Source organism: Lepidochelys olivacea (genome assembly GCF_965140295.1).
Source record: "Lepidochelys olivacea isolate rLepOli2 genome assembly, chromosome: 2".
Taxonomy (NCBI): domain Eukaryota; kingdom Metazoa; phylum Chordata; order Testudines; family Cheloniidae; genus Lepidochelys; species Lepidochelys olivacea.
This window is the reverse complement of record NC_140412.1, coordinates 157,035,288-157,048,309: the sequence shown is the minus strand read 5'-3', so window position 1 is coordinate 157,048,309 and position 13,022 is coordinate 157,035,288. Positions and strand designations below refer to the sequence as shown.

At 45.2% G+C, this 13,022-nt stretch overlaps 1 protein-coding gene across 2 annotated transcripts in view; it reads left to right on the top strand.

The window, feature by feature from the left end:
• The first annotated feature begins 6,650 nt into the window (after positions 1 to 6,650).
• The window catches only part of RECK (reversion inducing cysteine rich protein with kazal motifs), a 140,059-nt gene continuing 133,687 nt past the window's right edge, over positions 6,651 to 13,022 (top strand). For both annotated transcript variants that reach the window (XM_084619925.1, XM_084619923.1), the window contains exon 1: positions 6,651 to 6,783. In XM_084619925.1, the coding sequence (XP_084476051.1) occupies positions 6,699 to 6,783 (85 nt within the window). In that variant the 5' untranslated portion in view covers positions 6,651 to 6,698. The remainder of the gene's footprint in view (positions 6,784 to 13,022) is intronic.

The following is a 13,022-nucleotide window of genomic DNA, read 5'->3' as shown; positions in this document are numbered from 1 at the left end:
TTCTTAAGCTGTTTTCAATTAAGCCTGCAGCTATATGGGGATGTTGTTCACACCTGTGTCTATGTTTGTAGCAGGCTAGTGTGTCTGACTCAAACTCTGAAGTCCAAAGCTGCCAGGGAAAATGGGCTCAGAGATAGTCTTGGCACATCAGGTGGCAATTCCCAAGGGGGTTTCTGTGATCCAACCCATCACACTCACATCTGTCTCTTAGCTCCCTACATGTGTACCTTGTGGCTATCAGTGCCTGTCACATGCACCCTTCTTCCACTCTCCCATCCCCTGATTAAGAACCACTCTATCTTTTGCTCATCCTGATCCTGTGACTGTATGTTTTCTGAAAGGTCTGGTCAGAATCTTTCTTCCTGTGATGAGACCTACCCCAACATAGGACCTCAATCTCGTTCTTTTGGCATTAACAAATGCTCTGTTTGAACCCTTGGCCTCATGCTCTTTAACCCATCTCAGTGAAGTTTGCCTGTCTAGTTGCCATCACCTCAACTAGAAGGGTAGCTGAGCTTTATGATTGATTCACCTTACGCAATTTTCCATAAAGACAAGATTTCTTTTAGATTACATCCTAAATTCACCCCCAAAAGTCATCTCAGAATTCCATTTGAATCAGACAATTCACTTACCTAAAATACTTAATTAACTTTAGGAAAAACAAATAAAAATGCACATATACATGTCCAGATCATTATAATTTATCTATGTAGGGTTTGGGGTTTTTTTGCAGACTCAATAATACAAATAATGTGCAGTTGTCTCTATTCTTTAGAGGACCAAAACAGAATAGAAACACAAATAAGGTGCTTTGAACATTCTTGTCTTTTTTCTTATTGTTTCTTTTGCCTTTTTTGGGTTGTGGGTTTGTTGTTTTTTTATTTTAGACTTGCTAGCTATAAGTAAGTGTGCTGTGAAAAGTGATATTTGTATGTTTGTTAATATCACTTTTCACAGCAGATTTACTCAGCCCTGGCAAGCCCGGGGACAAATTAAGCCCTGGATGGGGAAATAGGTACAGAGGCAGCAGGGGGCAGGGGGTGTGAGGCATTGGAGGTGGCAGCAGGGGCCAGAGGTGATGGGGGTAGGATAAGCTCAGGGACAGAGCCCGCCACCACACAGCTTGGGAACAGAGCCCAAAGCCCCACACCCAGGGAACAGGGCCTGGGGACAGAGCCCAAAGCCCCGTGGCTGGAGCCTGCCGCCCGCCACCCAGAACTGAAGCCCAACCCCACCACTTCCTGGAAGGTGGGGAACTCACTAGCTGCCTGCTCCTCCAGCTTGTGTGTCTCCAGAGGGAAGCAGGACCCAACCATTGCTGGTGGTCCCTGGGGAGGGGCTGCTGCTTTGCCTGTCGCTCTCCCAAACCACTGCCCAGGAGGCTGTGGCCACAAGAAAAGTCCCTGATGGCCGCATGTGGCCACATCTGAGAAACGCTGAGTTAGAGGCTACCCTTCCTCTACAGGGTGAGAGGAACCACTTGACTAGAACCCAGATGGCTTTGGTAGTCTCACTCTGGGACATTCCTCCTAATAGAAATACACAAAGCAGCAATGTGGGGATCTGTTTGCACCTTTGTGAGACATTACACCTTGGTGCAAGCTTCTGTAGCTGACACATCCTTTGTCACAGCAGTCCTCCAGCTGTTGATCCTCTTGTTAGGAGAACTGCATCAGTGGAGGCAGTAATAGGAAATCTTTGAGAAAATGTCTAATCTAGGCAAAGCACTAGATTCTGTTCAGTTGTATTGAATCACCCCCAGAGGACTGTCACTGCTAGCTAGCTGCCTACCCTAGAGATCTGAAAGGGTATTGTTATAAAAGAGTGAGTTGTCAGTAATTGTACTCTAAATGATAGGTTTCAGAGTAACAGCCGTGTTAGTCTGTATTTGCAAAAAGAAAAGGAGTACTTGTGGCACCTTAGAGACTAACCAATTTATTGGAGCATAAGCTTTCGTGAGCTACAGCTCACTTCATTGGATGCATACTGTGGAAAATACAGCAGATGTTTGTTTTTATACACACAAATCATGAAAAAATGGGTATTTATCACTACAAAAGGTTTTCTCTCCCCCCACCCTACTCTCCTGCTGGTAATAGCTTATCTAAAGTGATCGCTCTCCTTACAATGTGTATGATAATCAAGGTGGGCCATTTCCAGCACAAATCCAGGTCCGTCCCGCCCCAAACCCACTCTCCTGTTGGTAGATAAGCTGTTTAGATAAGCTATTACCAACAGGAGCATGGGTTTGTGCGTATGTGTGGAGGGGGAGAAAACCTGGATGGCCCACCTTGATTATCATACACATTGTAAGGAGAGGTTTCAGAGTAACAGCTGTGTTAGTCTGTATTAGCAAAAAGAAAAGGAGTTCTTGTGGCACCTTAGCGACTAACCAATTTATTTGAGCATAAGCTTTCGTGAGCTACATGCATCCGATGAAGTGAGCTGTAGCTCATGAAAGCTTATGCTCAGATAAATTGGTTAGTCTCTAAGGTGCCACAAGTACTCCTTTTCTTATTGTAAGGAGAGTGATCACTTTACATAAGCTATTACCAGCAGGAGAGTGGGGTGGGGGGAGAGAAAACCTTTTGTAGTGATAAACACCCATTTTTTCATGATTTGTGTGTATAAAAACAAACATCTGCTGTATTTTCCACAGTATGCATCCGATCAAGTGAGCTGTAGCTCACGAAAGCTTATGCTCCAATAAATTGGTTAGTCTCTAAGGTGCCACAAGTACTCCTTTTCTTTTTGTACTCTAAATGTATCATCATAGAAGATCTACACTAGCCCTCGATCCCACCTTTCCATTTCAGAGATTTAAAGGAGTCTGTATGTAGAGAATGGGGGCTTTCATAACTTGAAGACTGCTTCCAAAGGAGGTGTGTGCACACCCACAGTGATTAACTACTTTGAAATTCATTCTGTGGTTCATGGTAGGTCATCCAACTTTTCCTGTAGTGTGCATTTACAGATTACCATGTCATTAAGGAGAACAATCTTTACTGGTAAATTACCTTTCTTTTGCTATTAAACTTCTCTGCATATGTAAGTTTTCCATTACATATCTAAATTAGAAACTAAAATATTTGGGTTAGCATTTGGTTCTAATGTGTTTATATTCAAAATATTAGAACAGATTATTGATACTTGACTCAAACCGTAGTGTATATTGGGAGTAATGTGTGAAATTAACTAAATGTCTTTTAGATTTTTTAAAATCATTTAAAACTCTAGCACGTAATTATTTTTATTGTGCTTGCTTTAGACTCTAACAGCTCTTGCAAAACTGATGAAGGAATACTGGTATCAGAAACCCTGAGCAAGACTTACAGCTTTACACATCTGAAAGACTAGTTAAAATCAGAAATTCACTGGAAAAAATAAAAGCAGACTACTAAAAGATTTGTTTTGTATATGAACTCATCAGAGACCAGATGGGTGAAATCTGCTAGACAGGGTACATAAGAAGAACATAGAAGTTTAACACACTTCAAAATGGGCAGATGACATGATGGCAGTATTCTCTTATTCCATACAACTGTTATACACCACTTACTGAAATTCAAGTATTCTTTAAAACTCTCTTTTGGCACTTTCATTAGAAAGTTTAGTTTACTACTGCTAACATTTTTTTATGAACACTTATGTTAATTAATATGTTTGTTTAATCTTTGATACATATTATAGATTTAACTTTTACGATTTAAAATGATGTAATTCCAAACAGCAGTTCAGGAAAAATGGAGAAAGTAAAGTAGAAAAAATGAGATTTTCAGTGGCTTGTGTGGTAAATGTGTGCTTGTGTTTACATCAGTATGCTTATTTGTTAAAGGATAATTGAATATTAACTTATACATTCAGAAACTTTAGTGACTACTACATTAAAATCCAGCAATTTTACTGGCTAATAACTGACAAGTTATTTCCTGCACCCCGCCAAGCTCCTCCCCTTCCCCCCCGGAGTTATTTCCTGCGGCCCACCAAGCTCCCCCAGGGCAACCAGGGGGCTCCGCACGCTTCCCCTGCCCCTAGTGCTGCCATTGGCTGGGAACCACGGCCAATGGGAGCTGCAGGGGCAGCACCTGCAGACAGGGAAGCATGCAGAGCCGCCTGGCTACGCCTCCGTGTAGGAGCCGGAGAGGGGACATGCCACTGCTTGAGGTAAGTGCTGCCAGGAGCCTGCACCTCTGACCCCCTCCCATGCCCCAACCTCCTGCCCCAACCCCCTGCCCCAGCCCTGATCCCCCTCCTGCCTCCAAACCTCTCTGTCCCAGCCCAGAGCAACCTCCTGCACCCCCAACCCCTCATCCTCAGCCCCACCCCAGAACTTGCACCCCCCAGCCAAAGCCCTCCCCCCCCGCACCCCAACCTGGAGCCCCCTCCCACATCCTGAACTCCTCATTTCTGGCCCCATCCCAGAGCCCGCATCCCCAGCAGAGCCCTCCCGCAACCCAATCTCCAATTTCTTGAGCATTCATGGCCCGCTATACAACTTCCATACCCAGATGTGGCCCTTGGGCCAAAACATTTGCCCTGGTGTAGGGGATGAAATTTTGCCTGTGCTGCAAAGGGCTTGTAGACACCAGCGCTTACTTCAGTATAACTTAAGTCACTCAGGGGTGTGGAATGACAGAACAAGGAGTGATGGTCTCAAGTTGCAATGGGGGTGTTTAGGTTGGATATTAGGAAAAACTTTTTCACTAGGAGGGTGGTGAAACACTGGAATGCGTTACCTAGGGAGGTGGTGGAATCTCCTTCCTTAGATATTTTTAAGGTCAGGCTTGACAAAGCCCTGGCTGGGATGATTTAGTTGGGGATTGGTCCTGCTTTGAGCAGGGGGTTGGACTAGATGACCTCCTGAGGTCCCTTCCAACCCTGATATTCTATGATTCTATGAACTGTTACTCTGGATATCCCCCTTGAGATAATACAGGAGAAGCAACATAAACTCCTGGACATTCTCCACTCTACAGCTCCAGGGAGATTGGCCACACCAATTAGGGATGGGCTGCTGAAACCCGCCAAATCAATCTGGCACACACCAGCTTCTGTCTCTGATACCTCCAGGAAAGCGGATAGAAGATAGCAGGTCTCTGCAAAGGGAGCTGAATATTTTTACCAGCATCCTACTCCTCACATTGATATTCAATACAAAAACATCAAAGAGTGCTATCAAGAAAATACAAAGGCAGTTCTAATAACAAAATCTAAAAGGGAAGAACAGATTAGTGAAGCTCCTTGGGCATCAATAGAAAAGAGAAGTGTAAAGCATTATACTCAGTGGTTCAGAAGCCAAATTAGCGATCAACATTACCCAAAAGAGCCACAGTAGTGTGAATTCATTCTTTCATTTTCTATATACTGTATATATTATTCTCACAGCAAAATGAATTACCAAGTCTTCTACAATTGGTTAGTAACATAATAAAAGCATCCTGATTGATTAATAACTTAGACTGGTTAATACTTAAATCACAGTGTTTTAATATCATGTGTTGCAAAGAGCCACAAAAAACACATTAAAGAGCCACTAGCGGCTCCCAAGTCTGTCTGAGTTTCACTGGAGTAAAGAAAAAACGGATGAATGCTGATATATATGAGTAGAGAAGCAAGTCACAAGAAGAATACAGAGCTTAGACAGAGAGGTAAAAAGGAGTGCTGGAAAGACAAAAGGGCAGATGATAGAAAATGTAAAGTGCCTGAAGCTGCTAGTCAGAGAGGTGACCTGACAGTCTTGTATAAGACAATCAAACTACTAGAACTGGAAACTGTAGCAGTATTGGAGGCCCTACTAAAATGCAAATGGAAAGCCCCTGAGGTAGACTTGGCAGAATTCAATTTTTATTTTTTAAATAATTTCAACAGATAATATTGACGTTTATTTTTAAGCATTTTTACAGATTATCAATTTACATTTTCATAGTTTTGGGACATTATGGGGGGCACTATTCAATGACAATCAACACTGAAATTCAGAAGTTAAAGCTTTTATAAGCTGTTAAAACACAAATTGTGTTAACATTGTAGAGAGTGGCATTGGAACAATTTGTGCAGCGGGGGTACAGAGAGCCATGGAACCAAACTGTAAACCCTGTATATGATGGAGACCACTTCAAGCACCCCAACTGTAAAAGATTTCACTTTCCTTAATGCTCCCTGTGAAATTTGGAAATACTGCAACCCCACCGTACCTCCGGGTCTCTGTCCCAAGAGAGGGAGTCAGTTTCAGCCTAACAACTCATACATATTATTTCTTCTTAAGCCTGCTGGAACAATGTGTGTGTGTGTGGGGGGGGGGGGGGTAGCTAAGAGAGTTGAACCAAAGTGTAAACCCTGTATATGATGGAAACCACTCCAAGGCCGGGGGTCCAGCAGCAGCAGCGTTTCTTCTGCTGGGTTTGTGGCTGCTCACTGGGGCAGATGAAGCTGAGCGGCGGCTGTTACCCACGAGCAGCGCTGACAGCGACCAGGTGGGCTGTACCCCCCCCCCCCCCGGCGGGATAACGGCGTCGGCCCTGAGCCGTCTCGGCGCGGCTGGTTCTTTCTTTAACGGGAAGGGGGCGGGACTGACGGGGTCGCCGCAGCCAATGGGGGGGGGGGAGGCAGCGGCGGGGGCGGGGGGCCTCGGGTCTCTCTGGGTCTTGGGAGGGGAGGGGGCGCGAGGCTCAATCTCGGCGCGAGCGGGCGGCGCCATGGAGCTAACGGCCCCGCCGCGGCCCTGGGCCTTCCTCTCGCTGGCGGCCGCGGCGCTGCTGCTGCTGCCGCCCGGGGCGGCGGGTGAGTAACGGGGCGCGGAGGCGGCTCCGCGGGTCCCCGCCGGCTCCTTTCAACAACATGGCGCAGGGTCAGGCGGGCCGGCGGGGCTGGTTCCCAGCGGGGTGACCCCGACCCCCTTGCTCCGCTGCCGCCGAGCCAGGAGCGGGGGCGGGTCTGAGCCTCCCCCAGGCCGGCCACAAGTTCGAAGGCGGGCGGTGGCGGGGACGCGCGGCTCTGCGGCATCCCGAGCCCGGCGGGCCCAGCCGAGCTCCCTGCGGGCCCCAGAGCTGGGAGCGGCCGCTCTGGCCCGGCCCGGCCCCTGAGCTGACAGCCCCGGAGTGACCAAAACAAGTCTCCGGCGCTCTTCGCTTGAGCTGGGTCCGTGTCCTCCCTGCGCAGCCACGGGCTCCTCCCGCCCGTGCCCGCTCCCCGGAGCCATGGGGCTGCACTGGTGTGGCAGGAGACGGTGGCAACTGGGGCTTAATTCGGCTTAGAAAGGCGTTATTGATGGTGGCCCAAGAGAATGGGGGAAAACCCAGCTTGACCCTCAGATCCCCGCCTGAATTTGTTTGGGTCTCTCCGGGGACGTCACGCTGCAGTAAAAGACCCCGTGGCGGTGTCTCAGAGCTGGGGTCAACTGACCCAGGCTCTTGGGTACATACTGTAGGGCTAGAAATAGCGGGGGGCTGGACCCCAGGCTCTGAAACCCGACTGCCAGGCCGGGTCCCAGACCCTGAACATCTGCCTTGTTGTTTTCAGCCCCACAAGTCCGAGTCAGTTGGACCAGGCTTAGAGACTTGCTCCGTTCATACATCCTTTTTGTTCACTTTGTCCTCTAGAGTTTTCTTGCACTATGCTTCGCCAGGTCTCAGCAGAACTTTGGGACTGAAGGGAGAGTAAGGATCTAAGGACCTATTCTCCAGGCATTAGTGTTGAGCCACTATTATACTTTGACATTTTGCAAATGCAAAATATACAAATGGGTGACAAGGTGCTTCATTGTATTGCCTTCATTTATACACGTTTTTAATAATTGAATATTTTCCCTAATAATAATAGGGAAAAAATCTTGTATTCCCTTCTCTGCATTTCAGAAGACTATTTTTATCTCTACCTACAATTATGAAGTCACATAACTTGGCAACTTGAAAATAACTTGTCAATCATCTTCTTTCGAGTTCTAGTTCTCTTAATGAGACAGTAAGGCTACAGATGCTAGAGCAGCACAGCTGCAATGCGGTATTGTAGAAGCTTCCTTCATTGACGGAAGGGTTTTTTCTGTTGATGTAGTTAATCCACATCTCTGAGAGGTGGTAGTTAGATTGATGGAAGAACTCTTCTGTCGACCTAGCTGCATCTACACTAGGGGTTAGGTTGACCTAATATGGTGCTCAGGGAGTGAAATTTATCATAGCCCTGAGTGATGTAGCTAGGTTGACTTAAGGCTTCAGTCTAGACTAGGCTTGATAGTTCTCTGAACTATTCAAATCCTGTCATCTTCTTGAGACCTTGCTAATCTCCTTTCTAGTGCTCAAGGTCTTTGCTAGCTCATTAAGCCAAGGTTTTAAAAATTTACCAGTCAACTTTTAGTCAAAGCACTATATCCAATAGCTATATTGGTCAATACTAAATGTTGGGAGGCGGGAGGTGTGCAAGTGATCTTCATGAGCAGGAAATGCTCTGGCTAGAAGTCCATGTCCTCTGCTATTCCCAGCTTCTGGCAGCGGGTAGGGTGCAATAAGTTTTGCAAGAGTACTGACTCTCAATGATGCTAGGTAGGGGTCAGATTTTGGGGAAAGAAGGAAGTGATGTATTTTTACAAGCTTCACCCAATAAGCTCTGTCCTTTGAGACACCACTTACAGTAAATTGTACAATGTTCAAAATATGGTCATGCCTGTTCTCTGGGTGTGGCTTCTTTTCGGTAGAGTCTGAATACGTTCATGGGCTCTGTTGAGCTTTTCAGGCTTGACTTGGCCTTGGTGATGCTCATAGGTCCTGCTTGGCTCTCCTTTGGGGAGGGGTGGGGTTAAAATCCCCACTGGGTTTTGCTAAGTTCCTTGGGTTTGGCTTCTTCATGACTGGAGGCAGAAAAAAGTGGTGGTGTTTCACAGTCCCTGGATGAACTGCGCCTCTGACTTCTCTTGGCCTTTCTGAGGCTAGCCCCCTATATATCAGGCCATCACCTCTCGCTTAGGATGGAATCATGTGATTCTTCTTGTTAGGGGGCTTATTCCTTCACCGCTTCCTTCCCTGGTCCTTCTCGCATGAACAGAGAGTAACAATACCCAAAGTCCAAAGGTGCAAACAATTCGATGTTTATTGGGGTGAACTTCCAGCAAGCATGATTCCAGTTTCCTTCCTTAGTTTCCTCCTTCCCAGCTCTGACACCCCAGAGCCTTACACCTGTGTCCTTGTTCCCATTTCCCCCTTTAGCAAAACATGATTCCAACTTCCTTACCCACATTCCCTGTTCCCATTTTCCCCACACCTACCCACTCACTTCCTGATTGACTGCAGGCTATATAGTAAAACTTGAGTTCTGCTTTGCTATACCTTAACCAATCATTTTCCTGAAATTTAAAGAACCAATCCTAACATATTGTAACATGATTATGTAACCAATTATATCCCACCACCTTAATTAGTTTACACTCAGCAAAATTAATTATACAGCAGACAGGAACAATCACAGAACCAGACAGAGATTATACAGACAAACAATAGCAAAGTGGGAACTATAATGACAAGACAATACAGAAGTGAGGATTTCACATCCCACCTATTGATAAGTCAGTTCTTGCCAGACAGGATGCTATCAAACTAAGTTTCCTTTTACATTTTCTAGGCACTTCCCTTTCTCTGGAGGTGATAGGCATTATCAGGACAGGATTGTATTCCTAACAGCCCAATAGCATCTGATTTCAATGTGGCTAGTTTGGAATGTGAGGAGGTGACTGTTCGCTTCCTAGCTTATGGCTGCCTCTGCTGCTTAGCCAAAGGCCTTAGCCTAAGCACAGGGCCTCAGACTTTCACAGTAAGAGAAGGCCCTTACACCGGCAGACAGTGATTTTGATTCTTTCTTTTGTACCTCTATAACTAGCCAAGTGATGATAATACACCTAAATTCTTAGAGTATAGGCCTTTACAGACAGGCCTGAATATCTATATCCTAACACTCCACCCCTTTTTTTCCTTTTTCTTTTGGGATCCTCCTGCCCCGGTATCCCTGGAAAAGCATAGGACATATGACGACACATTTCCTGATAGGGCCAGGTATCATGGTGGAAGGTGTCGATATTCCATTTGTCCCACTGCCCCTTGTGTAGTATAGTGCCCTGCACCTTCTCTCGAATGGACATACCACACCTATTCCAATTAGTGTTCCAGATTTCCCATTAGAGTGGGCCTAAGAAGGTTGGGTCCGGGTTGTCTAGTACACTGCAGGGTTTGGAGGGCTTATTACATTACTTATAGGTTATCTCCCTATGCAACGTAACACAAGTACAGTTAACAATACAAAATCCACAGCAACACCGAGTCCTGACCGCTGCAGTATGGTCCAACATCCGAGACACCCCCAAAACGCTGCCTCTCCTCCTTCGACAAGGACACGATCTTATGTGTCCAGTTGCTGGCAGTTGCAACAAGCTGCCCCTGCAGGTTTTGCTTGCTTTTGTCCATATCATAAGTCCATTGAATGTTCACAGAGAAATGGGATATTGTCCAAACCAGCTTGACCACTTGGTATGGCATCAGGCAGTGGGCCCTGGCTTATTTACAGCAATAAGATTCACAGATCCATTTGTGCACCGAAGTCCATATAGCAGCATGTAGATGTGTGTAGTTTGGTTATGGGCTGGTGTAATTGTGCCCCAAGTAATATGTACATTCCCAGAAAAACACCTTATACACAGTACACCCAATTGTCCACCCCTTGCATAGGCCATTGATCTTCCTCCTCTATAGTCATAGGAGAGGGGCACATCCAAACATCTTCTGTTGATTTACACTATGTTACACACCCCTCCATTGATTCCCAGTGACCTCCTCCCCTTCTCATTATTTCCATAGGGCTTGTGGGGACTACCTTGGTTGCCATTCCATTTCCAGGTACCATGGTAGCTATTACACAGGTGCTGGCCTCCTAGTTGAGCATTTTGCATTCCCATACACATCTTGCCCCCCCCCCCCCAGGTCAGCCTTTTGAAGCCATCCCCCACCCATGTCATGAGGTTTTCTGTTGATTAAAACACAACAATGCTAGCAACAAGACAAACAACGCAAAACATGAACAAGGACACAAGTGTAAGGCTCTGTGGTGTCAGAGCTGGGAAGGAGGAAACTAAGGAAGGAAACTGGAATCATGCTTGCTGGAAGTTCATCCCAATAAACATCGAATTGTTTGCACCTTTGGACTTTGGGTATTGTTGCTCTCTGTTCATGCGAGAAGGACCAGCGAAGGAAGCGGGTGAAGGAATAAGGCCCCTAACACTTCTGCTCTCAGACTGCGTGTTAAGTTTTAGTCCCCTGAGTATCAAACTTGATCACCTCTGCAGGTCTGAGTTAAGCTCAGACTTTGACATTCTGTTACCCTCTGGGGCAATGACAGTGGTAATCAGTGGCCATACAATTTCCTTAAAGCAAAATTTTATTTATTTAGAACAAATGTTCTCTCGGTAGTGTGTATCTTAAAAACTATAAGCCAGCCTAGTTTATCAGGCATTTAACCATCTTCCACACAGGGACCCTGGTTGGTCTAATTTCCTGAAGACTATTCTGGGACCTCTAGGGTCTGGAGGGCATACTCAGTTCCCTAAACTCCCAAACCATTTCTCATCCAGACTCAGGGAGAGACTCCTTATAAAGTTGTGTATAGTCCTTTTGATCACACTCCTTCTCAATGGCAAAGTCACTTGTTAGCCCGATGACCTGTTAATTTAAAAGTTTGTCACCCACAAAATGTAAGCCTTGTTCTGCCAAGGCTGGAAACTAACAGCTTGTCCATTGTCTTTCTGTTGTGTACCTAGATGTTCTTATCTGGGAAGCCATTATGTTGCTTCCCTGTTCTTCCCCACAGCCCCAGTGTAAATTAGATCAGTGCATTCACACGGGAAAGTTTTATAATCCAGTGTAGAATAACTTCCCTCACTCACCTATTACATACAACGTTCATAAAAAGAAAAGGAGTACTTGCGGCACCTTAGAGACTAACCAATTTATTTGAGCATGAGCTTTCGTGAGCTGTAGCTCACGAAAGCTCATGCTCAAATAAATTGGTTAGTCTCTAAGGTGCCGCAAGTACTCCTTTTCTTTTTGCGAATACAGACTAACACGGCTGTTACTCTGAAACCTGTCTGAATGTTCATAAAATTATCATAGATTGTTACGTATCAGCTCCACTTCTGTCACGGTATATACCAAGTGAACCCATAGGTGGTGCCAAAATGAACTGGCACATTAGATGTTTCAGAACTTGAAAATATGATCTTCCCTCTCTTTTCTTATATACTTTGAGCCATGAAAGAGTAAACAATGTTAGCATTTAAAGTATTTTCATTGGCATCTGAATTAGCACCCATGTAGCTGAATGGTGCACATAATGCATTAGAGCTTTAGTTTTAGGTTCTGCAAACAGACAGTTGTCACTACATCTATTACACTTGGGTCATATTTTGAGGCTGTACTGGCAATTATATAGAGACTTAGCTTTCACGAAAAAAAAAATATATTCTGTAGAACAAGAAGGCAGCATGAAGGAGGTGCTGGTACCAGCTGAATCTGAGACCTGCTTCAGTGGGCTCCATCTTTTGTATTTCCCGCAGATCTTTTGTGGTGCATCGTTCTTCTTTGTGAGTACTTCAGTTCCTGTCTTTGTTGTTACTTGGGAAAGCAGCAATGTGAAATTTAGGTTATTCTGATCAGTTTCACATTGCCTGTAGAGTTTTGAATAGATGAGTGAAACTGACCAGAGTCTTACTAATTTCAAGCTGCTTAGGAAAATCATGAAAAACAACAAAGAAGTGGGAACCTGGTTTGTAGACTCAAGAAGACAACATCCAATTGACTTTTATTTGGCTTATATTGGGAGGTATCTTTGAAGTCTTAAGGACTACATTTTTTTAAAGAGATTAATTTTTATAGAAATTGATTCCGTGAGCTTCCTGTTTAACAGCAGGAAAACTCCTCTCAAGGAAAAATGCAGAGTTTGGCTCCAAATCTAATTTGGGTGAACAATTAATTTGATAACATCATGTGCTA